The sequence below is a fragment of the Camellia sinensis genome, chromosome 4 (assembly GCF_055761805.1).
Source record: "Camellia sinensis isolate YWXY chromosome 4, ASM5576180v1, whole genome shotgun sequence".
Classification (NCBI taxonomy): Eukaryota; Viridiplantae; Streptophyta; class Magnoliopsida; order Ericales; family Theaceae; genus Camellia; species Camellia sinensis.
In genome coordinates this window covers 206,896,488-206,924,386 of record NC_138964.1, presented here as the reverse complement: position 1 = coordinate 206,924,386, position 27,899 = coordinate 206,896,488, and the positions used below count along the sequence as shown (strand labels likewise).

Genomic DNA, 27,899 nt, shown 5'->3' with positions numbered 1-27,899 from the left:
TTTTTGGATACACATGACATGATGTCAATGTTCACATCACAGAATGATCGTACACTTTCTTCTATTTTAAACCATACTACATGGATGTGAATATTGCTTAAAGTGTTCATGTAACACAATATGACAGGTGTGATTATGATATTTCTTAACACAAGTCAATATTCACATCTAACAATTTGATGATGTGAATATTCACATCATAACTTCTGATTATGCGAATGACAACAATGATGTCATGAATATTCACATCTTATGAGTTGATGATGCGAATGGTTACATTGATGTAAACATTGCTGTTAACAGTAACAACAATGTGAACATTCCCACCGCAGAAATGTTTGAAAGTTGAACAATGTGAACATTTACATAATGTGAATGTTAACAGCATGCATTCATCCAAAACACAACCAACATAAATGTCAGATTGGTACCTTAAAAAAGAAAAAATAAAACACAAATCAAACACTAATGCATTATTATGTTTGCCAACGCAACGTAATCTTATTGCAACCCAATGTTTCCCAACACAACACAATCTTATTTCAAAAATGAATATAAGAATCCAATGTAAAATACAATGTTAAAATGAAAAAAGGTACATCTTATATCGGCTCCGTGCATGATTTTCGATTATGGCTCCCCAACTTATCACATCTCCCGCACCTTATTTGCTTCAGTTTCTCACCCCTTGATGGGATCCTATTCTTCTTCGGCCTTCCGGGTGGTCTTTTCACGGTAGGCGGGTATATAGTAAAGTCCGTGGGATCAAAAGGCGGCTTCTCCACCGATGGTATAGGGAATATGGCTCCCGAATAGGCTGCACGATATGTCTCTACATGAAAGTAATGTTCTACACAATCATTGAGATTGTAGCGGCTCTTCTGAATGGCAATAACAGCATGGTCACACGGGAATCCGTTGATTTGCCATTTGAAGCATGAACATGTACGCCTCGCAACATCAACTGTAACCGATGGTATCGAATGAACTTCAAACACATCCTCGTTGGCTTTGCTAACTTGCCAAGACTTGCTGTCATTGAACGAATCCATAAGCCTTGTTTCGAATGTCGGACAAATAATCTCATTCCATTTGTTTGCTTGGTCACGCCGTGCAGACATTTGCCGCATCAACTGAGTACGAATTTTGTCTACCATTTGAGTGATAGGAAGATTACGTGCTTCTTTAATCCAGTTATTAAATGACTCCGCCGCATTGGATGCCATCTCCCCATAACGCATGCCCCTGCGCAGTATATCACAAACATTGTACAATACGGAATTTAACAGGCCTTACCATTAATGTTGACAGATGTGAACGTTCACAGTACTGCCATTAGTATACACTGATGTGAACATTCACATCAGGGTATAATAATGTGAATGTTCACATCTGCTACCAGGTTTTAATAATGTGAATGTTCACATTATATGCTTATTACGTTGTCAACTTAAATGATAGACAGATGTGAATGTTAACAACAACAACAACAAAATATGACACGTGTTAACATTCAAATCTGTAATACATTGCATGACTATTTGACAAATTAACAGATGTGAACATGACATCAGTCATCATTAGCAGATGTGAACATTTACATCATTTACATTGAAGATGAAACACAATTCGAAGATTGTCACCATTATAAACTGAAAATTCACATCACTACCATTCTAAACTTCAAAAATGGAACACCTTAGGAAACTATTATTACCTGAAGTATGAATTTGCCCAGTGCTCAGGTGCTAAGTCCTTGAAAAAATTATGAGCTCGTTGTTTACCCTCCTCTTTTAATTTTGCAAGCTTTTCATGGAACCCTACCACAGTTGGCTCGTAAGCACAGTCACCCAAACTACTTACTAGGTGATCCCTGAATCCATTATCAATTCCTTTTATCCGGTCTCTTAAATTGCTCTTCAAGTGTTGTAAGCAATAACCGTGATGAGCCGATGGGAACACCTTTGGCATAGCTTCTAACAGACCAAGATTACGATCCGAAATAAAAGTAATATGGCGCTTCCCATCAACAACCTTCCCAAGTTCATGCAAGAACCACGACCAATTAGCCGTGGTCTCCGAATCAACAATTGCAAATGCAACAGGAAACAGACCTACAACACAACACCAATACACAACTGTTCACAATATTCCAAAGTGAATAGAAAAATAGTATAAACGAAACAGGTCATGTAAATGTTCATATGTACATTGCCCTCTTTACTATTGCTGTTTTTGGATTCAGGTTCGTAAACATCAACGATGTGAACATTCACATTAACGACCATTAATAATTCATTGTTGATTGTTGAGTCACTGAAAATGTTAACATTCACAGTACTGTTCATTAATAGATCAACTAACATTAGTAAACACTGATGTGAACATTCACATCAGTCTGTAATAAGTCTGATGTGAACATTCACATCAGTCTGATGTTAACATTTCTGTCATTAGCATACAAAGATGTGAACATTCACATCAGTGCATACTAATGTCACTGATGTGAATGTTCACATTACTTATAATTTAGCAATCACTCTTTCGTCCAGACTACGCTGCACAGAGCGAATATTGACATGAATAGACAGGTAAAAAAAACTTCTAACCATTGTTCCCGTCTTTCGCCGTTGCCGCAAGTAGCTGACCTTTGTACTTTCCTTTGAGGAATGTTCCATCCAGGAATAATAAAGGCCGACAAGCATTGAACCTAGAAATACACGCAGCGAATGACACAAAGAAGCGACAAAACTGTTGACTACTCGCATCATAGTCAATATTGACATAACTCCCCGGATTGTATCGCATCACAGCATCCGAATACCACCGCAACTGGTCAAACGATAACGAGTGATCTCCATGGATACCAGCCTTTGCTTTCTCCACACCCAACCATACGACATGGTAACTCACATCTAGCCCATAATCCCTCTTCAAAATAGTCACCACTTTACACGGCCGAGTCAACAGCTTGTCCTTCACAATTTCAGATATGGTACTCGACACCAAATCCGAACTAACTCGCGGATTCTTCGATGTTCGAACATCCGTACCACAAGTATGCACATCACTAAACCTCTTGATGTAGAAAAAATCATTTGCTCGTTGTGCTCTACAATGTATAGCCCACAAGCACCCCTTCTCCTCCCGCATCGCACACACAGCAGTAACTCTTGTTGTCTCGTTCTTCACGTATGTGAACTTAAACCCACATTGGATGGCATACTTACATAAAACGTCACGAAATTCTTGTGCACCTCCAACAAACCGTTGTCCTACATGCGTAATACCATTTGCCCAAGGGGCTGACAACAACACCTTCTCCTTATGGTGGCAAAATCTCTGTAGTGCATCAATTTCATCCTCAACCCCCACACGCAGCAATCCTAAACTACTTGACTGACCAATATCACCCTTCAACTCAACCACAACTTCTACATGTTGTACCCCCATTGATTTAGCAAGCAGTACCATGTTCTGAAATTCTTCCTCATTGTCCAAATGACACTTATTAATCCCAGGTAGTTTACAGAACAATGAAATACAACCAGCAGACAACTCATCCCATTTCTCACACAAACACTCCACCAAACGAGAATAACACATTGCGCGGGCAACATTTATTACAGTTGTACTACAACCATATGTACACACCAATAGCATAAAGGTATCCATCTCCTGTAAAAACACAAAAACACAACAATGAACAGTAATGAAAATCGATATGAAAATTCACATTGTGCAAAAAATAGATGACTACGTGTACATTTCAACTGCTAAATCCATAATTCACAATATGAAGATGTGAACATTCACATTACTATTAACAAGATGTCAACATTAAGCAAACATCAAAGTCCAATGACAACATCAACAATCTTCACATAATATAATGATGTGAACATTCACATCAGTGTATGATGATGTAAACATTCACATCAGTGTATAATGATGTGAACATTCACATCAGTTTATGATGATGTAAACATTCACATTGATATTAACAAGATGTTAACATTAAGCAAGCATCAAAGTAAAATGAGAACATTAACAATCTTCACATAATATTAACAATCTTCACAGAGCCTCATTAAGCAAACATCAATTTAAAATGAGAACATCCACATTCTTCACATATTCCACATTCACAAAATGTGCAGATTCACATTGATATATATACTGATAATCAAATCATCCACACAGAGCCTCATTACGCATGCATCGAAGTCAAATGAGAACTAAACAATCTTCACATAATACGAATGAACTCCCCTCCACATAACCACGTAAAATGCATATAATTGAAAAAACAGAGCATTCAATCCATATAAATCCAAAAACAGAGCATCTGATCCATTATACGAATGAAACCATAAACTGAACATGTATTCATAACCAAATTGATACTAACCTTGATCATGCAATCCTACAATCGTACAGAAAGTTGAAAAAAACTGATTTGAACTAGTTATAATCCGGCAAATGTAACAACCGACCACCCTCCTCTTCGTCGTCTTCACTCGCAAAGCACAGAACCAGACTCCAACAGCAAGGATGAAACCCTGGCACAACCAATCCTTGCAACGAGCATGCAAAACATAAACGTATCTCTCGGAATTGGATTGATGATGAAAAACGTAAAATAGAAACTGCCAAACTGCATGAACGAAGAAACAGGCACCTATTACGTATTAACACTGTACATATATATATATACAGGGGCAAAATAGTCCAAGAAATTATATTAAATTAGAAAAATGGACCTTATGGAATATCCAGAAAAGTTTATGGGACTAATTAGGTTATAATATTCTTTAGTGGACCTAATGGGTTATAACAACTTTAGAATGAATTTATCAATAAAAATCTCAATTTATTATGCTCTTAAGCCATCTGAATTATTTAAGATTAAGATTTTAAAATATTCAATATTACAGTTGGATAAGTGATGGTCTATTAATTCAAATACTAACATCGTAAGACAAAAAATCACTTTCATACACTATTTAAAAAAAAAAAAAATCACTTTCATGACATAGCGTGATTGCTTAATTTTTTTTTTTTAACAGACCAAGACTTCATTGTCATGCTATAATGGGTCTTCTTATAATCGACTTCAAAATCCACTCTTTTAACAATTGGATAGCCCATCTCAAAAAGAGGAAAAAAAAGAGAAAAAAAACACAATCGAATAAGCTTCACCCTCTATAAAAATAAAAATTGAATAAGCTTATACTTGTACAAACCTAATCACTTAACTTATTTTTTAAAAAATTTTACTTTTTACTTTTTCGTTTTACGTATCTTTTTATTTTCACTAATTTTTTTAATATTTTAAGTAATTTTTAAAATTTTTAAACACATCTAACATAAATATATTTAAAAAATATAATATTTATGAAAAAAATCTTTAAAAAATTCTCTAAATATCAAAAATATAAAAAAATATGAAAATTTAGTATATTTTTCATATTTTTATATATTTATTAATTTTTTAAAATATTTTTCATAAATATTTTATTATTTAAATATATCTAAGTAAGGTGTATCTAAAAAAATAATAAAAATATTAAAAATTTAAAAAATATTCACTAAAAATAAAATAATACGAAAAATAAAATATTTAATTTTTTAAAAATTAAATTAAAAAATTAAAACCAAACCCATTGAATAATGTTTTGAGCGCTCAGCTCTTTTTATTTGTCGAAGAGGGTAAAATTTATATTCTTAGAAATTACAAACACATAATGCCACCGACATTAGGCCCTAAAAAAATGATATAAAAATCACTACAGCCGGCAATAACTGCCAATCATCTCTCTTTCTCTCCCTTACCGTTTCTCTGTTTTATCACCTTGTCATTGGTCTCTTGTTTGAACACATAGGCCTAAAATGCGCACTACCACAGTTTCCACTTACAAAAGAACCAAACACTACAGTTCAGCAACATTTTCTCAAGAACCCCTCTTTTCAGAAAGTGATTTTTTATTTTTTTATTTTTCATTTGAATAAAGTTGATCTGAATTTCTGATATTGTTACTTGAAAACCCACAATTTGGAGCAATTTTGTTGGGTGTTAGTACAATAAGGTCATGTTTGTTTGGGTGGACATGAGCTTGGGATTGGACTAATAGTCCAATAAAATTACTAATCCAATGTTTGATTAAACAATTAAAGTACGGACTAATTATTTTAAACTTGACTATTAGTTAAGATAGGATACATAATCCAATGGATTTGTACCCCTAGGACTATTAGTCATGGGAATGCTAATCCAGTCCGCCCAAACAAACATGGCCTAAGGGTGTTAATCACAAAACGCAGAATTGGTTTTCCTGAGAAATTAATGTTGGTTGGAATGGATAGAAGAGAGCTTGACAGAAAAAAGAGAATTGGGTCAGTTAAAGCGGCCATTGGTTTGTATGGAGAGAGAATTCTTGAAGGCAATTCTTCGCTGAAGAAGAATCCCCAAATGGATTTCTCAGAGGTATAATCCGAAAACTCTGAATCTCCTCTATACCATTTATACTTAAATGTTGTGAAATGGGTTGAGCCGAGCCACTTGACTTGTCAAGTGGTAGGTGATTTGAGTTTGAGTTTGAGAATTTCAAAACGTGTTCAAATTTGACTAATTTACTTAATAAGTTAATCTTAGACAAACTTTTAACAGGCCAAATATGAGTTGAATTCAATCAAGTAATAAGTTGTTCACATATATTGGATAGTAGAATGTTTAAATTTGACTTGAAAGCTTAGTGAGTTATGAAATGTGTTTGAACGAGGTTTTAACGAAACAAACACAAGTAGTTTGGTTCGTTTTACACCCTAATCTTAGTTGTGAAGCGTCTTGCATTTTTACTGCTATATCAGATTCACTATTTTAGAGTGATTGAGTTTGTACATAGTTTATTTTATCTCCTCCGTAGACATAGGCACATTATCAAACTATGTATATCTTGTGTATGTGTGTCTGATTTGTTTTTCTTTAATATTTTGTAAGAACCATTCGATTCTTCAAAAACTGAAACCCATTTGGATTTCTTTTCATAAGATGTTTTTTTTTTTTTTTAAATGTTTTTTATATATGATGCTTAGTTGTGCCATATACTCAGAAAAACTAACCAAAATTTTAATCCTGAAATATGTAGAAAAGATTTATTCTGCATATGATCACAACACACCGACTTTAAATTCATACTTGACACTTCACTTTCTTGATAAAATTCTGGGTAAGCTTCATGGTACCTAGAATTATTATGTTTTTATAGATAAGTTTGCTTTCTGTCTGATATTATTTGCAAATTCATCAGAGACCCTCTTCAAGAACAAGAGAGATTCATCAGGCAAGGAGGGACATTGGTAAGTTCGATGGAAGCAGAAGAGTTGTTGCAGAGTCCATAAAAGCCCAAGCAGAATTCGAGCTTGCCAACGTGAAGAGCGCGGTGAGGGATCTGACTTCAAGAATCAAAGAATTCAATTTCAAAGCAAAATCACAGATGCGAGAATTGACTGTTGCGAACGTTGAGAATTATCAGTATGAAGAAGTGCTGAGTGAATTGGAATATGTAAAGCAAGAACTGAGTAAACTCAAGCTCGACATGGCTTCTGTTTTGGAAGAGAAAAATCGTGCTGAGAAGGAAACTGAAGTGTCAAATTCAAGACTGTCGTCGTATTCAAGCTCTGGAGAAGCACTTAAAAAAGAGATCGAGGAGGTTAATGAAGAACAAGTGATGGTAGAATTGGCTCGGATTGAGGCTGTGAAAGAGTTAGGAGTCATTCAAGCTCAAAGAAAAGAGGAAGAAACCCAATTCTCGTCTGCAATGGTGAGCACGAAAGATATAATGAATAACCTTCTCCAAGAAATTGAACGCGTGAAAGAGCTTGAAACTAAACTGGCTGTCACAACTTCTGATGCAAACATGTTAGAGAATGAACTAAAGATTGCTAAGGAAATGGGCAAAAGTGTTCAAAGAAATGAAAGATCAGTCATGGAAGAATTGGAGGCAACCAAGAAAGAATTGGCATCGATTCGAGAAGAGGCTTCTCAGTTTGCAGCCTCCATGGATTTTATAAAAGCTGAGCTCAAGCGGCTATATGAAGAAACATATCAAATGAAGCAAGCTGAGAAAAAAGCAGATGTTAATGTTCGAACTCTCAATTCGAAGCTCCTCAGGGCAAAAAGCAGACTTGATGCTGTATCTGTAGCCGAAATACAGGCTAAAACAATCGCATCCAATCTATACTTCACACACGAACAATTAAAAACAGAAGCAGAGGCTGCCAAAAAGGAGAGGAGACTAATTGGTGAACAAGTGACAAACATAAAGGAGGAAGTTGAGAAAACTGAGACTGAGATTGACTTAGCTGAGAAAACATTTTTCTCTGCAATGCAAGAGCTCGAAGCTGTTAAAACATCAGAATCAAAGGCTCTTGAGGATTTGAAATCCCTCATTGAGACTACAATGACTGCTAGAGCTTCTACATCTCATAAAAGCTTGACAATACAAATTTCAAATTTTGAATATGAGTACTTGGCAGGACGCGCAGCCAAGGCAGAAGAAATTGCTGATAGAAAGGTTGCAGCAGCTCAGGCATGGATTGAGGCTTTGAAGGCAAGTGAAAAGGAGATATTGATGGAAACTGAGATGGGTCATAGAAAAATCAGAGAGTTAAGGGAAGAGGAAGAGCGAAAAGGCGGTAAACTAGAGGAGTCAGTTTCCTTGAGGAGAGTGATTGAGGGGGAGTTGAGAAATTGGAGGGAAAAAACTGAGAAAAGCAAATCAATGCCAGCAAGGTGGTCAAGAAATCGAAACTCTACATCTTCTGCAACGGGGTGTATGTCTAGGTCAGGTTCTGACACTCTTAAGAGGAAAGAAAGGTAGTGCCACATCTAGTCAAGTTCTTTAGTAGCAAGAGCTTTGAGAGGGGATACTAGTTGAGGGTTTTTTTGTGTGCGCGCACTTGTTTTCCTTGTTTTTCTTCTGTAACACAAAAAAGAAAAAAGAAAAAAAAAAAAGAAAAAAAAAGAAGTGTGGCCAGGTTGAGTGAGTGAGAATATGTACAATAGAGGACTTTGTGTGCTTGTCTTCAAAGTTCCATCTCAATGGTTGTCCTGATATGATCAAGTTTGAGGCTGTATAATTCATATAGCTTCATTTTGTCAGGGAGGTGGCATCAGAGAACAGATGAGGACGATATTTAGGATACACTTATAAGACGACGCACAATATTTCTTTTTGGACTTGGAGGTGCTTAGGGACAAATCCAAGAGTTCAACAATTAGGTTGAGACTTTGAGTTGAGCGTCTTACATAGTATTAGAGTCGGGATCATGCCTATATTAAGGTGGGGATGTTGAAACCCCCAATCCGATACTTACTATATCCAAAATATACTTGTAAGACGGTGCAAAATACTTATATATATTGTATGAGATAAACCTGTTTACTGTTAGGTTAGATTCACACTTACATCTTGGTTCATATCAAATACAGTACTAGTTTGTTTCTAAAAATTTGTGGTTGGCTAATTATGATCAAGTCAACCAAAACCAAAAACCTCAACAAAGCCAAGCTTATGTTATATATACAACATTCACCCAGACAGGCATCATACAAAAAGAAGATAAAGACTAGAGACACATTATCAATGCATGTCTTCATGGAACAATTGCTAGATAACTGAAACACAAAATGATCATTCAACATTGTTATATGCCACATAACTGAAAGAGAAAAAAAAAAGAAAAAATTCTTAGTACATGCTCCAACATAGTAAGAACTTTTAAAAAATAAAAACAAAAACAATCGCAACAAAAATAATTGAAAAACATCTGATCCTGTATCCCTTACCCATGTTATTAATCCTTACTCAATTTTGCTTGATATTACTCATAAAAATAAATTATCCAATTTTTTTTAGTGACAAATATGACAATTATCATATTGATCTACTTTTATATATATATGATATCTACAAAATATTTTATAAAATAAATAGTTCAAATTATTAAAATGAGATCTGTGGTGAGCCTTATGGGCACAAATTATAGACTGAAGGGAAGCCTCGACCTCTATTTAGAAGGTGTTTGGAATGATCTAAATAAGTATATTTTTTAACTTTTTATGAAAATATGAGTAAAAAAATAAAGAGGCTATATAACAAAAAAAAGATAAAAATATAAAAAAATATGCGAATATAGGAGATGCCAAATAAAATAATGCCTTAAACTAAAAAAGAAAAAGGCCATTTTTGTAAACTAAACAAAAGACAAGGGCACTTTCGTCAAATCACCAAAACCAACCCTAAAGCCTCCCCATCATCCCATCCCACCCCCACCCCCACCCCCAACCCCACCCACCTCTGCTTACTGATATACTCATCTCATTATCTCCCACCTCTCTCTCCCTCTACAATCCAGTCCTCAAATCGAAATAAAAAATGAAGTATAACCCGAGAGTGTCGAGCTCGCGCCGCAAGTGCAGAAAAGCCCACTTCACAGCTCCATCTGGCGTGCGGCGGGTGCTAATGAGCGCACCCCTCTCCTCCGACCTCCGGAACAAGTACAACGTCCGATCAGTCCCCGTCCGGAAGGACGACGAGGTCCAGGTCGTGAGGGGGACCTACAAGGGCCGCGAGGGCAAGGTGGTCCAGGTCTACCGCCGCAAATGGGTCATCCACATCGAGCGCATCACTCGCGAGAAAGTCAACGGCTCCACCGTCAACGTCGGAGTCAACCCCTCCAAGGTCGTCGTCACCAAGCTCAAGCTTGATAAGGATCGGAAGTCTCTGCTTGATCGGAAGGCGAGGGGTCGCGCAGCCGATAAGGCGAAGGGGAAGTTCACCGTCGATGATGTCGCCGCCGCCTCTGCAGGTGGACCGACGCTTCAAGAGATTGATTAGGTCTCTGGTTGTTGTACCAATTTTAGTATGTTGTTTGTTTTAACTGTCTAGTGAAGTGGTTATTCTAGTGTTGTTCAATTTTAGAGACAAATAATTAATTTACGAGTTCTTAGTGTATGGTGTTTATGTATTTGTGATGATTGTGGTATTTGCCTAGTATATATTTTTATTGAATTGGGTTATGTTTGGGTGAAAAGAAAAAGAAAATTTTTATTTTCATTTCTGTGCAATGGAGAATTTTAGGGTCTGAACAATTAATTTTGGTTTTTAGTAGTACATTTTGTTTATATGTAATATTTTGTTTATACATTGTTTTTAAAGGATCAAATTTATGTGTCTAGGGCAGACATCAGTTTAGTTGTGACAAATTGATGGGAGTGTTGGTGCATCAATCAAATGGGTTTTGCAATGTGTATGGATGTTTGGCATATTTATATATGAGGAATGTAGATAGTGTTTTGTGGCTTCCAACTGCACTAGAGAAAGTTGTGAGCATGAGGTTGCTGTATGTCTCATTTTCTTCATCATCGTGTGTTAGTTAAACTAGTATTAATGCTTAGATCAAGTGCCTTGAAGAGTCACTAGTTTGGTGGTAAGAAGATCAAAAGTAGATTGTTATGTCTTACGGGTTATGGATATGTATTGGTTTTTATGAAGGCACTTTTTAGCACTTGATGATGAATGTAGGCTTGGTATATCTGGTAATCTGGCAATCTGGCATTAAATAAACGGGACATGAATTTTTGTTGTTTAGAATTCTTGCATCAATCTGGAGCTTGCTGAGGGTATTTGCCTTCTTGTCACTGGGATTTGCTAGTAATTGATATCTGCATGTTTTCCTAAGTCCTGTCTTCAGCTGGTGGCTTATGAACACAGAATAGGATTCTATACAATACTTTTTTGCAATAATCTTGCAATGAAGAATGATTGTGTTTTGAGTTAAATCTACTTAAATCATAATTGTTTGTGTTTTGGGTTTAAATTACCCGCTTAAACTAGTATTGCAAGATTATTGTAAGAAGGATTAGTGTAGAGAATCCCACTCCTATGAACACATTCGCATACACACAGGCACTCACTCGTGCTCACATGGGCTTTCTTGCTGTTGGGTACAACCACAGAGGGAATTTTTTGTATTTGGTTCTGTTTCATACTTTAAACCATAATGGGGACTAATACCGGAGTTGATATAGGCCACAATCCCAGGTGATATTGACCCTGTTTGGTAGGGTTTATTTTCAGCTTATTTCAGCTTTTAGCTTAGGCTAAGTTTGGGAACTTGTAAAAAAGCTAAAAAGTCAAAAAGTTACTCAAAAAGTTAACACTATTCACCAAAAGTCAACAATTACGGCTGCATAACTCCCAATTCGAATTTTTCTCTATAAATTAATTTTTACAATTTTTTATTATACATTTTTCTATAAAAAGTCAAAAAGTTAACCCAAAAATTCATATTTTCAACCTCAATTTTTTAGTCTAAAAAGATAAAAAGTGTACTTATTTAGGACACTCGAAACAACTCCTTAATTTAAGCTATTTTGATGTATTTGGTTCAGCTTAACAATACAGTTTATAGCTTTTTGTAAGTCAAAAATCAACTTATTCTTTGAGTGAGAGAGGAGAAGCTTAATTTATAAATCAAAAATCAACTTATGTTCACGGCTATAAGCTGTTAGACTATAAATTATAATCACTTTCTCACTGCTCTACCAAACTGGGCCATTGGGCACTTATTGACAGGTTTGTCATAGAAGGCGGATAGGATTGTTGTTCCAGAGGTGCATAAGCTTGCAAAGTCACCCCCCGGGTCTTCGCACTTACTAAGTTGTGTGCCTAGTTGAGTGGTTTTGCTTTTGGTCTGGTTCACTTTAATGGGGTCATTTTGTTTGTCATGGTGATTTCCTTGGATACAGGTTGGTTAGTTAGAGGTTTTCCTGTCTTTTGGTTCTGTTGTCATTGACATGGTTAAAGGTTAGTAAGATCAAACTTCTGATACTGAAAAGTAAAAGAACTAATCCAAAATCTGCTACTCAGCTGCCTGCTTTATCTGCATGAAGTCATGTAAATCAGAAATGAATGTGGCTGCTTGTTATCACGAGCTAATGTCACAACAGTAACTTTTTGCATGTTTGTTATATTGTTTTTTGTTTTAGAAAAAGTGAAATTGATTTCAAAATTTTTAATTTTTTTAAGCGAAAAGAATGCCTTTTCTTTTTTTGAGAACAAAAAGAATGCCTTTTCATTTTAATTCAAAACAAAATTTCGCTTTATTTTCCTTCCACCATTTGAGCCACCACCCACTATGGTCATCATCGGCCACCACCATTGACCTTCGACACTGACAGCCTACTGACAGAGACCTGTGGTTACCTTCCTGTTGATCGCCAGTGAGCTCTGTAAAAAAATATAGATGTATTATTGATTGATCAGTTGATTGATGTGTTGTATTACAAATCAGAGTGGGTTATTATATAGGAGAGAGTTTGGGTAGTAGGTGAGTGTGTGTGGTAGGTGAGTTGAGTGGAGGTGGTAGGTGAAGTGGGTGCTAGTGGAGATGGTAGGTTGGTAAATTCTAACAGCCCCCCGCAAACTCAAGGAGGATAGAAACTAACCAACTTGAGTTTGGAGAGAGTAACAAAACAAGAAAATACATAAAAAAAAGAAAATACATAAAAATAAAAATAAAAAAGATAGGGGACACTGTATGGTCGTGTCAGACCGTTGGTGAAGACTCTGAAAGGTGGTGCCATAACGTGGTAGAGGACACTGGATGGGTGTGCCATAACGGTGTAGAGGACACTGGATGGTGGTGTCATAACGTGGTAGAGGACACTGGATGGCGGTGTCATAACGTTGTAGAGGACACTGTAGGGTCATGTCGGACCGTTGAAGATGCTAACCGGAATCAAATGTCGGGACAGTTTATAGGGTCATGTCGGACCGTTGAAGATGCTAACCGGAATCAAATGTCGGGACAGTTTATAGGGTCATGTCGGACCGTTGAAGATGCTAACCGGAATCAAATGTCGGGACAGTTTATAGGGTCATGTCGGACCGTTGAAGATGCTAACCGGAATCAAATGTCGGGACAGTTTATAGGGTCATGTCGGACCGTTGAAGATGCTAACCGGAATCAAATGTCGGGACAGTTTATAGGGTCATGTCGGACCGTTGAAGATGCTAACCGGAATCAAATGTCGGGACAGTTTATAGGGTCATGTCGGACCGTTGGTGAAAGTTGCACCCTCAAAAGGTGTGCCCAATTTTATCAAAAGGCGTGCCATCAAAAGGCGTGCCCACTTTATCAAAAGGTGTGCCGGATTCATCATGGCGAGGCACGTGAGTGCCTTGGTTGGCGTGCCCGTTTGTCGGGCAGGTAGCAAGAGGCGCGCGATGCGCGTGGCTGCCTCGGCTATAAGACGGAGGCTGAGGCTGAGGCAGAGAATAGCTGCGAAAAACCTCTGGAAAAAAAAAAACGTCGTTGTGCTGAGAGAGAGAGTCTGTAACACTTGCCCAGAAAATGGCCTCGTCCTCGTCTTCCCGTGGACTGCTCACCCTCTTTCCCGACCTCAACGAGTCAACGAGAGAGAGAACTGGTGCGGTGGCACTGGAAACTCAACCAAGTGCCCCGGAGTTTACGCCGTTGAACTTTCCGATGCGGTCTGTGGAGCAAAGAATGGCAGTGCTGTCAGATGTGGAGGCCAATCAGTATACTCTGAAGGCATGTGTGGAAAGCATGACGGCGGTCACAAATTTGTCGAACCGGCTGCAGAGTAGGACAAATGAGGTGCAGCATGTAAACTCCCAGCTGGCTCTGCTCCAACGCATGTATAAGGATGCGCGAGCAGAGATAAGCGTGCTAAGGGCAGAAAACAAGGAGCTGAAGCGGAAGGCCACCGTGATGTTCCGATTTGGAGGGCCGCCATATGCGGCAGTGGAGGAGCAGAGAGTAAATGTGCTCGGTGGCGTGGGAAATCCGGAGGCAACACCGACAAGGGCTGGCCAAGACGGAGGCAAGAAGAAGAGACCTGCAGCAGAGTAGAGACAAAATCCCACTGTGGGTGTGGGGTGTTGTTTTTTTTTTTTTTTTTTTTTTTTTTTGTTGTAAAATGGTGATCGGGGTGAGCCCCAACATGAATAAAATGAGTGTGGTAGCAGTTCTTCTTCGGCTCCTTTTTTTTTTTTTTTCGTTTTTTTTTTTTTTTTTTTTTTGTTTTTTTTAAAAAAATAAATAAAGAAAAAAAAAGAAGAATAATAAAATAGAGAAAGAGAGAATATGGGCGGGGGGAGGATGTGGATGATCAAAAGAATGAGATATATATATATATATATATAAAGAGAAAAGAGACCATGTGCATAAGGCTAATGAAAGAAGGTTGGGCGGTGGGGGGGATTAAAAAAAAATAAGAAAAAATAAAAAATAAAATAAAATAAAAAATGAGTGAGAGATGCGAAAAAGGTAGGGGGTGGGCGGTAGAGAGAGAAGGTGGGTCGGTTGCCATGATAGTCAGAAAGTGAGTGGGTGGGTTTTAAAAAATCCCATTGTGGAGGACAAACATAGTGGGGGATATGAGATACAGAAAGCTCTCACTGATAGAGAGAGAAAGTAAGGGAGTCGGAGCAGGGGAAGTTCGGCATCGGCGGGATGTCGTGGGAGACGACGGAAGAGAAGCTCAAGGACCATTGCGAGGCCGATGGTGAGGTTTTGCAGACGGTGGTGAGGAGAGACAAGACCAATGGACCATTTCGAGACCAATGGACCATTTTTTTTTGTTGTTGTTTTGTTGCAGATTTGTTGTGTTACAGATCCTTCGATCCTCGAGAGGGTTCTGCAGGAGAAACATCGCATCGATGGGAGAACGGTGGAGGCGAAGAGGGCCATGGCAAGAGAGGAACAGCAAACAGCCCCCCGAGGGCCATAGTCGGCGGCGGCAAGGAGGATGTCGTCGGGGCCATTACAGAGCTTACAAATGCCATAGCTTTCAAGCCAGATCTACAGCTACTCTATCTCCGAGCAGCATTCCATGACTCAATGGGTGACTGCAATTCCACAATCCGAGATTGTGAAGCAGCTCTCTGCCTTGATCTCAGCCATACAGACACGCTCGAGCTTTATCGCAAAGCACGGGAGCGAGCTGATGAACAACAGCAGAAGTAAATTCTTTCACAAATCAATTTTGGCACAGACAAGGCCGGTACTAGTCAGCGTGATTTTATATTCTGGATTTTGTCTCTGGAAAAATTCATGTCCAGATTGGCCATGTCTGTGTTCAGAAACAGGGCAACAAACTTCCAGGGAATCACCAATCCGGCGATTCGGCGCCTGGCTCGGAGAGGGGGGGTCAAGAGGATTTCGAAATCGGAGTGATGATGAGATTGCTTAAACCGAGATCGCAGAACCAGTTTGGGCTCTGAGGACGCGACGTGGTGTGGACGAGCTGGGGCCGCAATTCAAGATACTGAGTCACGACTCAGTGGGTGGGTTTAGTGGCAGCGGAGTAAGGTATGTGTATGTGATATGTGTTGAAAAACTCCCGCGGGCAGCGAAGGCAAGGTTGCCGGCCGGCTGCCCGCCGGAAAGAAAGGAGTATAGGCCTAAATCTTATTGCTCTGATACCATGTAAAAAAATATAGATGTATTATTGATTGATCAGTTGATTGATGTGTTGTATTACAAATCAGAGTGGGTTATTATATAGGAGAGAGTTTGGGTAGTAGGTGAGTGTGTGTGGTAGGTGAGTTGAGTGGAGGTGGTAGGTGAAGTGGGTGCTAGTGGAGATGGTAGGTTGGTAAATTCTAACAAGCTCCAACAAGCTTTATCCACCTTTCACCGTAGACCACTACCTCTTATAACTCACCAAATATTTTATTTTTTTATTTTTGTTTTCAAAAATTAAACCAGTGCTGAAATGTCGTTATTGGTTATTTTACATCATTCATAGTGAGCCATTTTGTTTCCCAAAAGTCAACACAAAAACAGTAAGTTTAGTTGTTTCCTTTCAACTGATAAAATCTATGTAAGACACCACATGGATTTGTTACAAAAGAGCTAATTAAATAAAAATAACCAGAAGATCTGATTAAACTAAATAAACAGATAGGGATATCATATCATAGGAATCAACTACAAAATTTAGGTTAAATTTTATTTTGCTTCCAAGAATGAGCACAAAAATGAAGTGATAAACTATATCCGAATCACAATCCCCTTATTTGAATCAGAATTTCTTTTCAGAAATAAACTTCTAATGAATCCAAACTAAACCCAAATCCAAAACCATGCCCATACCCGACCCCCAACCCACAACCCATCCCAACCCCAAAAACCATTCTCACATGGTTCCATGGCCAACCACCGTACCCAACTCCTCCAACCAACCCGAACCCGACTCTGGCACCACACTCGACACCTATGCCTCCTCCGGGGCCTAGCACAGCCGCTGCTTCTGTTTTCCAGCCGTTGTCTTGGAGGAATCCAGTGACCAATAACCGCCTTTTGCTGCGCTTTCTGTTATTGCTGATTGGTCCCTTCTTCCAGTTCCAAAAGGAATTTGTGGTGTCTGTCTTGGGAGATTTGTTCATGTAATTGAGTTTGGAGTTCATGATTGTTGCTGGTCGTGGAGGAATAGTGGATGATATGTTGGATTGGTGGTAACTAGGTAAGCCTTATCTTTCATTTCTTGTCCCAAGTTGTTTTGTTTGTTTATCCAGAAAATGATAGGACACAAACTCTACTAGTCAACAAAAAACGAAAGGGTAAAATTGTACTTGCAATCTTTGAAAGTATTATAAGTTTGGTATAATTGTACCACATAATTTTTTAAGTAAGATAATTTTAACGTAAAAACATGATAATATTATTTTTCTAATTATACAATTAATAAATTATTGATAAAAATAAACTAAACGGTATGTAAATTAAAACTTTAAAAGAGCCTAACTAACCATTCTCCTACCAGACCCAAATCCTATCAGATCTTTCATCTCTAACCCAAATTTGATTCTTATCTTATTGAGAAACCCTCCGAACTTATGAAGGTACCTTTTAGCACCTGATGATGAATACTGGTTTGGTATATCTGGTAATCTGGCATTAAATAATTGGGACATGAGTTTTTGTTGTTTAGAATTCTTGCATCAACCTGGAGCTTGCCGATGATATTTGCTTTCTTGTCACTGTGACTTGCTAGTAGTTAATATCTGCATGTTTTCCAAAGTCCTATCTTCAGCTGGTGGCTTATGAACACAAAATAGGATTCTATACAATACTTTTTTGCAATAATCTTGCAAAAATGATTGTGTTTTGAGCTTAATGTAACAACCCCCATACTGTTTACTGATTAATGACCGATTGATTACCGATAATCACCGATTACTGTTAAACGGAACTGATAATGACTGATAACTGACTGATAATTGAATTGATTAAAAGTACTGAACTGACTGACTGAAATTGGAAACCGAATTGATTGAGTATATGTTAGTTAAATTGCATTCTATCTGTTTGACTGTATGATTATCTGTTCATGCTTATATGTTTAAACTGCTAATTGAAGGCCTTATCGGCGGCCGAATTAGAAACCGATTGATGTTTTATGACCGTCATAATTAATGTAATTTTATGGTATATTTATCTGAAAACTGATTAGGCATGATTAAACTAGATTAAAATAAGCTAATTAAAGAGTTTGGTTTATTTACCATATTGCCACCCTTAGTGGCACACTACCTAGTGATGCTAGAGCCTTGCATACTTGACTCAAAACATTTCCATCAGCCATTCCTCTTGAGCTTAGCCGACCATGAGAGGGAGAGAGTGAGAGAACTTGTCTTCCACCTTGGGTTTGCTTGCTAATTGAAGAAATTGTTAAGGAGATTGCATATTTGAGCTCCCTTCTTGAACTACAAGACTAAGGTAGGAAACTCACCTTCTTATTGTTGCCATTGAGCTAGTTCTTGCATGATTCATGCTTCATTGTAGAACTAAATCATGTATTGGTTCATTGTTGTTGAATTGAAGCTTAATTGTTACATGCATGTACATATATTGAAATTTTGAGGTTCTAAGTCCATGTTTCCTCACATGCATGTCCATCTTTTGGTCATACTCCATGAATTCATCATGTTCTTGAAGAAATGAGTCCATTTGAACAAGCTTTGAAGGTTGAATTTGGTTTGAATCCATGCATGTTTGCATGTTCTTCATATTCTTGAAAATGGGTTTGAATATGGTTTTTAAATGACTCACCTTTGGGGCTTGAATTCATAAATTGAGCTTTGAAACTTGTTATACATTGAATTTAGTTATGTTTTCCAGAATTTGGGCCCAAGAGGTCGAGTTTGGAGTGGTAGAATGCTTGGTTTGAGCTTGGGAGGCAGATCTGGAAATTCCAGATTTGGCTTCCTCGCTCGAGCGAAGGGTTCCCCGCTCGAGCGAGCACCTTTGTCCAGGGCTCCGCTCGAGCGACCATCGAGCGACCATCGCGCGCAAAATCTCAGCATCCAGTAGTTTTACTGTTTTGCAGACCGCTCGAGCGAAGGATTCCTCGCTCGAGCGAAGCCTTTGATTTTGGACTTACGCTCGAGCGGAGAAAGTCTCGCTCGAGCGAGGCTCCTAGTTTCAGCAAACTTTGCGAATGTTTTCTAAGTGTATTGTTGCATCCTTATCCCATCCTAGGCATTCTTAGGCCTAGTTTAAGACATTTAGATGAGGATATCGTTGTAGAACACACCAAGACAAATTAGAGATTAAGTTATGATATTTCCCAACTGTGCAGCTTAGTGTGTTCAACCTGTGAACTGTGTAGGGTTGGCAACTGGGGAGACACGCTCTAGCATACTGTAGCCCAGAACTCTGTGAGTAACAATTGTGTAAAGATATGTTCAACTGATATCTTTTGAATACTGAACTGAACTGTTTACTAAACTGGTATTACTGAATGAATGTATGTCCTTTATTTCTGAACTGTACTGTGGCATCCTTAGTACCTACTGTTTACTGTTACTGTTACAGAGATCTCTGTCGGTTCCCTCGTGGAACCACTACTGTTTACTGACTGATGGCCATCATTACTGTTCGGTCTGTTAAGACCTACTGTTACTGTTATGCTAATGGATGTACCACATATGACTGTTTACTGTACTGAACAATTGAAATACTGATTGAATTGAACTGTTTTCATTACTGTAAGGACATTCATTCTAAACCCCTTTACGCTTTATGTTATTCACTGGGCTTTAGCTCACTGCTCATATATATATGTAGGTGTACAGGCACCAGATCGGAGCTAGGAGCGTCAGGGTAACTCCAGTTTTGTCAATCCAGCCTTTGTGCCTCACTGTGAGGTTCCGAGTTGCCATGCTATGGCTTTGGGGTGTTTTGTTCGTTTCCCCCGTCTGTCTCCATACTGTTTGGATTACTGTATAGACCGTCAGTTGCTAACTGTACTGTCATCAAGGGATTAGGTCCCTGTACTGTGTGACTGTAAATTCTGTATAGACTGTACTGTTTATGTATGTATGAATGCATGAAAAATCTTTTTGGCATACAGACTGTCACAGCTCATTGGACATTGTTTAATTACTGTATTGGCTTCTGCCAGGCCCTGTACTCTGTTTTACTGTATTACTGTTAAGCAGGCCTTCGGTAATCTCGGATTACTGGCCGGTTACGGTGCTAAACCCATAGGGCCGGGTTTGGGTCGTGACAGAGTGGTATCAGAGCGATACTTAACCACGAGTTATACCGCACACACGTGTCCAAATGAGCTATAGGGTGTCCTAGAAAAGTTATTAGGGCATCTCATGAGCATGATAAGTGTGTGGTTATGTTATGACTGAATACATGCTAATGTGGTAAACTGTTAAACAAATGACTGCTTATGTTTAAAACTGTTATAACTGCTTATAGTGAAATGGACAATGCAAATGAACCCGAATCCTCGTCTACCGAGGCAAGAATGGAAAGAATGGAAAGAATGATAGAACTGATAACTGCTAGACTGGAACAACAACAGAACCAACAGCCCCCTCCTCCTCCTCCGGTACAGCCGGAACCTAATGCGAATGTGGATGATGGGGATATTATTGCTCTCACCCATAAATTCAGCAAGATGAAACCGCCATCCTTTCAGGGAGGCCTCGAACCGTTAAAAGCTGAAGCTTGGGTTTTGGAAACAGAGAAACTATTTGAAGTGTTTCCGTGCTCAGAAGCGAATAAGGTATTGTTAGCTACCTTCACCCTCCAAGAAGAAGCTAGAAGGTGGTGGATGTTGATCCGCGATACAAATGCTGTTATGACTTGGGCTCAGTTCAAGGAGTCCTTCTTTGAAAAGTACTTCCCTCAGTGTGTCAGGGATAGAAAAGTGACTGAATTCGAACAGCTGAAACAGGGCACTACATCTGTTGCCGAATATGAAACCAAATTTACTGAACTTGCCCGTTATGCACCGCACATGGTGGATACTGAATATAAGAAGGCCAGAAAATTTGAAGGTGGCCTTAATGTGGCAATACTTGACCGGATAAATGTTTTGAAACTACCGACTTTTGTGGGTGTTCTCGACCGGGCATTGATGGCCGAGTCGAACATTGCAGCAGTGAAACAATCTGAAACACCAACAACTGAATGGCATGGTAAAAGGCAGGGTTTCAAATTCAAGAAAGGCAAGCATAACCCAGCCAACAAGAAACAGAATACGGGGTTGACAACTAGCCCCAGTCAAGGGAGTGGGTTTATACCACCCTGTTCCGAGTGTGGCAAAAAGCACAAAGGGGTTTGCTACAGAATATCTGGAGCTTGTTACAGGTGTGGCAAGGTGGGCCACATGGTTAAAGACTGCCCCCTGCTCCACAAGCCAGTAGTAAAGCCGCACCAAGCGCAGCAGCATCAACTGTAGCACCAAAGCCTAACCCCAGAGCTACCGGGAAAGAGCCCATGAGGCAGGGCCGAGTGTTCGCCCTAGTACCGGGAGACGTACAAAATACTGAAACCGTTGTGTCAGGTATCCTCTCTATTTGTACACAAATTGCATATGTATTGATTGATTCGGGGTCTACGCATTCTTATGTATCGCATGCTTTTTCGCGGAAATTGAATAGACCCTTAGAACCTATGAACTATCTGCTAGCCGTATCATCACCCGTAGGAGGATCCATGACATGTGCTTATATGTACCCCGCATGTGAAATTATTGTTGAGGATATGCATCTGTTTATTGATTTACTGCCATTGAACATTGATCATTTTGATGTAATATTGGGGATGGATTGGTTACAAAAATATCATGCCACTATTGATTGCGTGACCAAGCAAGTTGTTTTCCGTCCACCTGGTTTGCCTGAATTTGTGTTTAATGGGAGTGGAGTAGTACCTCCTCCGTATTTGATTTCGTCAGTGAAAGCCGTTAAATTAATTAGAAAGGGGTGTAAAGGATATCTGTGTTCTGTACTGACTGTGTCTACTGATGATAGTATTAAAACTGATGTGAATTGTATTCCTATAGTCAGAGAATTTCCAGATGTTTTTCCAGATAATCTTCCAGGAGATTTGACTGACAGGGAAATTGAATTTACCGTTGATGTGATTCCCGGAACACAACCAGTTTCTAAAGCTCCTTACCGAATGGCTCCAACTGAACTGAAAGAACTGAAAGTGCAATTGCAAGAACTGTTAGACAAAAAGTTCATCAGACCTAGCACTTCGCCATGGGGTGCTCCTGTTTTGTTTGTCAAGAAGAAAGATGGCTCACTAAGACTGTGCATTGACTACCGTGAACTGAATAAGGTAACTGTAAAGAATAAATACCCATTACCGCGTATTGATGATTTATTTGATCAGTTACAGGGTGCACAAGTGTTTTCGAAGATTGATCTCAGATCCGGATACCATCAGTTGAAAGTTAAATCAGATGACATTGATAAAACTGCTTTTAGAACGAGGTATGGACATTTCGAATTTTTAGTTATGCCTTTTGGAGTCACGAATGCACCAGCTGCTTTTATGGACCTCATGAACAAAATTTTTAAACCATACCTTGATGACTTTATTGTTGTATTTATCGATGACATATTGATTTACTCCAAAAGTATAGAACAGCATGAACATCATCTGAGACTTGCCCTACAAACCTTAAGAGAACAGAAACTGTATGCTAAACTGTCTAAATGTGAATTTTGGCTTGACCATGTTATGTTTCTGGGGCATGTTGTTAGCAAAAATGGAATTTCTGTTGATCCGCAGAAAATTGAAGCTGTAGTGAACTGGCCTAGACCGACAAATGTGACTGAAGTCCGAAGCTTTTTGGGACTGGCTGGATATTACAGAAGATTTGTCAAAGATTTCTCCAAAATTGCCCTACCATTGACTCAGTTAACTCAAAAGGGGACATCATTTGACTGGACTGACCAAAGAGAATCTGCTTTCCAGGAGCTGAAAACTCAATTAGTGACTGCACCAGTTCTTACCTTACCTTCAGGTACGGATGGCTATACTGTATTTAGTGATGCTTCTCATAAGGGTTTGGGGTGTGTTTTAATGCAGAATGGGAGAGTTATTGCTTATGCTTCCCGACAGTTGAGACCACATGAAAAGAACTACCCGACCCATGACCTGGAACTTGCTGCAGTGGTGTTTGCACTGAAAATTTGGCGTCACTATCTGTATGGGGTGACATGTGAAGTATACACCGACCACAAGAGCTTAAAGTATTTCTTCACACAGAAATAACTGAACATGAGACAACGGAGATGGCTGGAACTGATTAAAGACTATGACCTACAGATATTGTACCATCCGGGAAAAGCCAATACCGTTGCCGATGCATTGAGTCGGAAATCGATTGGAAACTTAGCCTGTTTGCTTACAGGACAGAAAGAGTTGCTTTGTGACCTTGAAAAATCTGAAATCGAAATTGTTTTACGAGAACAAGGTGGAATTTTAGCTGCTATTTCTGCTCAACCGGCGCTGATTGAGGAGATTAAAGAGAAACAGCAACTGGATGACTTCTTGAAAAAGATCATCGAAGAAAGAGAATCTAAACCGAGACCGGGATTCAAATTTGAGAATAATGTATTGAAATTTCAAGAAAGACTGTGTGTACCAAATGATACTGAACTGAAAAGAAGAGTTCTGCAAGAAGGCCACAATTCGAAATTGTCTACCCATCCGGGGAATACGAAAATGTACCAAGATCTGAAACAGAATTTCTGGTGGCCGGGAATGAAGAAAGAAATTGTTGATTTTGTATCCAAATGTCTTCATTGCCAACAGGTCAAAGCTGAACATCAACGACCTGCCGGACTATTGCAACCCTTACCCATACCAGAGTGGAAATGGGAGCATATCACGATGGATTTTATCGTTGGGTTACCTCGCTCCAGAAAAGGTATGGATTCAATTTGGGTTATTGTTGATAGACTAACCAAATCTGCTCACTTCTTACCTGTCAAGACAATCTATAACGCGGACAAATTGGCTGTTATCTATATTGATGAGATTGTGAGACTGCATGGAGTGCCTGTGTCTATTGTTTCTGACAGAGATTCGAAGTTTACATCGAGGTTTTGGCAAAGCCTACAAACTGCACTGGGTACTAAATTGAGGCTGAGTAGTGCCTATCATCCTCAGACAGATGGCCAATCAGAAAGGACCATTCAAACTCTGGAGGATTTACTGAGAATGTGTGTCCTTGATTTTTAGGGAGACTGGGAAAGTCATCTGCCATTAGTTGAATTCGCCTACAACAACAGCTACCATTCGAGTATTGGTATGGCGCCTTTCGAGGCGTTGTATGGCAGAAAATGTAGATCTCCGATTTGCTGGGCAGAAGTTGGAGATGGGCCGTTGCTTGGGCCCGAGATTGTGTATGAAACAACTGAAAAAGTGAAACTGATACAGCAAAGACTGAAAACTGCACAGAGTAGACAGAAAAGTTATGCAAATGTCAGAAGACGGGACAGAGAATATGAAGTGGGTGATCACGTTTTTGTGAAAGTGACACCGATGAAAGGCCAGACTCGTTTTGGAGTCAAAGGCAAATTAGCGCCGAGATATGTCGGACCGTATGAGATTATTGAGAAAATCAATCTGGTGGCGTATCAAGTTGCGCTCCCTCCTGAAATGGAACACATGCATAATGTTTTCCACATTTCTATGTTAAGAGATTATCTCCGGGATCCGTTCCATGTAATAGAGCCTACCCACGTAGTGTTGAGCGATGACTACACTTACGAGGAACGGCCTATACAGATTGTAAACCGACGGATCAAGAAACTGAGGAATAAAGAGATCCCGTTAGTGAAAGTTGACTGGCAGAACCATGGTGGCGTGTATGCCACTTGGGAAAGGGAAGATGACATGGCCAAACGATATCCTGAACTGTTTCCACTGAATCCTGTTTTCTTCCAGAATGAAGGTAACTCGAGTTTAGAGGACTAAACTCTTTATAAGGAGGGGAGACTGTAACAACCCCCATACTGTTTACTGATTAATGACCGATTGATTACCGATAATCACCGATTACTGTTAAACGGAACTGATAATGACTGATAACTGACTGATAATTGAACTGATTAAAAGTACTGAACTGACTGACTGAAATTGGAAACCGAATTGATTGAGTATATGTTAGTTAAATTGCATTCTATCTGTTTGACTGTATGATTATCTGTTCATGCTTATATGTTTAAACTGCTAATTGAAGGCCTTATCGGCGGCCGAATTAGAAACCGATTGATGTTTTATGACCGTCATAATTAATGTAATTTTATGGTATATTTATCTGAAAACTGATTAGGCATGATTAAACTAGATTAAAATAAGCTAATTAAAGAGTTTGGTTTATTTACCATATTGCCACCCTTAGTGGCACACTACCTAGTGATGCTAGAGCCTTGCATACTTGACTCAAAACATTTCCATCAGCCATTCCTCTTGAGCTTAGCCGACCATGAGAGGGAGAGAGTGAGAGAACTTGTCTTCCACCTTGGGTTTGCTTGCTAATTGAAGAAATTGTTAAGGAGATTGCATATTTGAGCTCCCTTCTTGAACTACAAGACTAAGGTAGGAAACTCACCTTCTTATTGTTGCCATTGAGCTAGTTCTTGCATGATTCATGCTTCATTGTAGAACTAAATCATGTATTGGTTCATTGTTGTTGAATTGAAGCTTAATTGTTACATGCATGTACATATATTGAAGTTTTGAGGTTCTAAGTCCATGTTTCCTCACATGCATGTCCATCTTTTGGTCATACTCCATGAATTCATCATGTTCTTGAAGAAATGAGTCCATTTGAACAAGCTTTGAAGGTTGAATTTGGTTTGAATCCATGCATGTTTGCATGTTCTTCATATTCTTGAAAATGGGTTTGAATATGGTTTTTAAATGACTCACCTTTGGGGCTTGAATTCATAAATTGAGCTTTGAAACTTGTTATACATTGAATTTAGTTATGTTTTCCAGAATTTGGGCCCAAGAGGTCGAGTTTGGAGTGGTAGAATGCTTGGTTTGAGCTTGGGAGGCAGATCTGGAAATTCCAGATTTGGCTTCCTCGCTCGAGCGAAGGGTTCGCCGCTCGAGCGAGCACCTTTGTCCAGGGCTCCGCTCGAGCGACCATCGAGCGACCATCGCGCGCAAAATCTCAGCATCCAGTAGTTTTACTGTTTTGCAGACCGCTCGAGCGAAGGATTCCTCGCTCGAGCGAAGCCTTTGATTTTGGACTTACGCTCGAGCGGAGAAAGTCTCGCTCGAGCGAGGCTCCTAGTTTCAACAAACTTTGCGAATGTTTTCTAAGTGTATTGTTGCATCCTCATCCCATCCTAGGCATTCTTAGGCCTAGTTTAAGACATTTAGATGAGGATATCGTTGTAGAACACACCAAGACAAATTAGGGATTAAGTTATGATATTTCCCAACTGTGTAGCTTAGTGTGTTCAACCTGTGAACTGTGTAGGGTTGGCAACTGGGGAGACACGCTCTAGCATACTGTAGCCCAGAACTCTGTGAGTAACAATTGTGTAAAGATATGTTCAACTGATATCTTTTGAATACTGAACTGAACTGTTTACTGAACTGGTATTACTGAATGAATGTATGTCCTTTATTTCTGAACTGTACTGTGGCATCCTTAGTACCTACTGTTTACTGTTACTGTTACAGAGATCTCTGTCGGTTCCCTCGTGGAACCACTACTGTTTACTGACTGATGGCCATCATTACTGTTCGGTCTGTTAAGACCTACTGTTACTGTTATGCTAATGGATGTACCACATATGACTGTTTACTGTACTGAACAACTGAAATACTGATTGAATTGAACTGTTTTCATTACTGTAAGGACATTCATTCTAAACCCCTTTACGCTTTATGTTATTCACTGGGCTTTAGCTCACTGCTCATATATATATGTAGGTGTACAGGCACCAGATCGGAGCTAGGAGCGTCAGGGTAACTCCAGTTTTGTCAAGCCAGCCTTTGTGCCTCACTGTGAGGTTCCGAGTTGCCATGCTATGGCTTTGGGGTGTTTTGTTTGTTTCCCCCGTCTGTCTCCATACTGTTTGGATTACTGTATAGACCGTCAGTTGCTAACTGTACTGTCATCAAGGGATTAGGTCCCTGTACTGTGTGACTGTAAATTCTGTATAGACTGTACTGTTTATGTATGTATGAATGCATGAAAAATCTTTTTGGCATACAGACTGTCACAGCTCATTGGACATTGTTTAATTACTGTATTGGCTTCTGCCAGGCCCTGTACTCTGTTTTACTGTATTACTGTTAAGCAGGCCTTCGGTAATCTCGGATTACTGGCCGGTTACGGTGCTAAACCCATAGGGCCGGGTTTGGGTCGTGACACTTAAATCATCTACTTAAATGATAATTGATTGTGTTTTGGGTTTAAATTACCTACTTAAACTAGTATTGCTAGATTATTGTAAGAAGGATTAGTGTAGAGAATCCCACTCCTATGAACACACTCGCATACACACACACGCACT

At 39.1% G+C, this 27,899-nt stretch overlaps 1 protein-coding gene and 1 pseudogene across 1 annotated transcript; both read left to right on the top strand.

The window, feature by feature from the left end:
• Positions 1–5,776: 5,776 nt before the first annotated feature.
• LOC114287154 (protein PLASTID MOVEMENT IMPAIRED 2) lies at positions 5,777–9,457 on the top strand. The gene is made up of 3 exons (XM_082867397.1): positions 5,777–6,089; positions 6,304–6,487; positions 7,311–9,457. The coding sequence occupies exons 2-3, from the start codon at positions 6,347–6,349 to the stop codon at positions 8,880–8,882; spliced, it is 1,713 nt and encodes a 570-aa protein (XP_082723523.1). The 5' UTR covers positions 5,777–6,089; positions 6,304–6,346; the 3' UTR covers positions 8,883–9,457.
• Positions 9,458–10,439: 982 nt separating this feature from the next.
• Positions 10,440–10,901, top strand: LOC145824404 (large ribosomal subunit protein uL24z pseudogene; annotated as a pseudogene).
• The last annotated feature ends 16,998 nt before the right edge of the window (positions 10,902–27,899 follow it).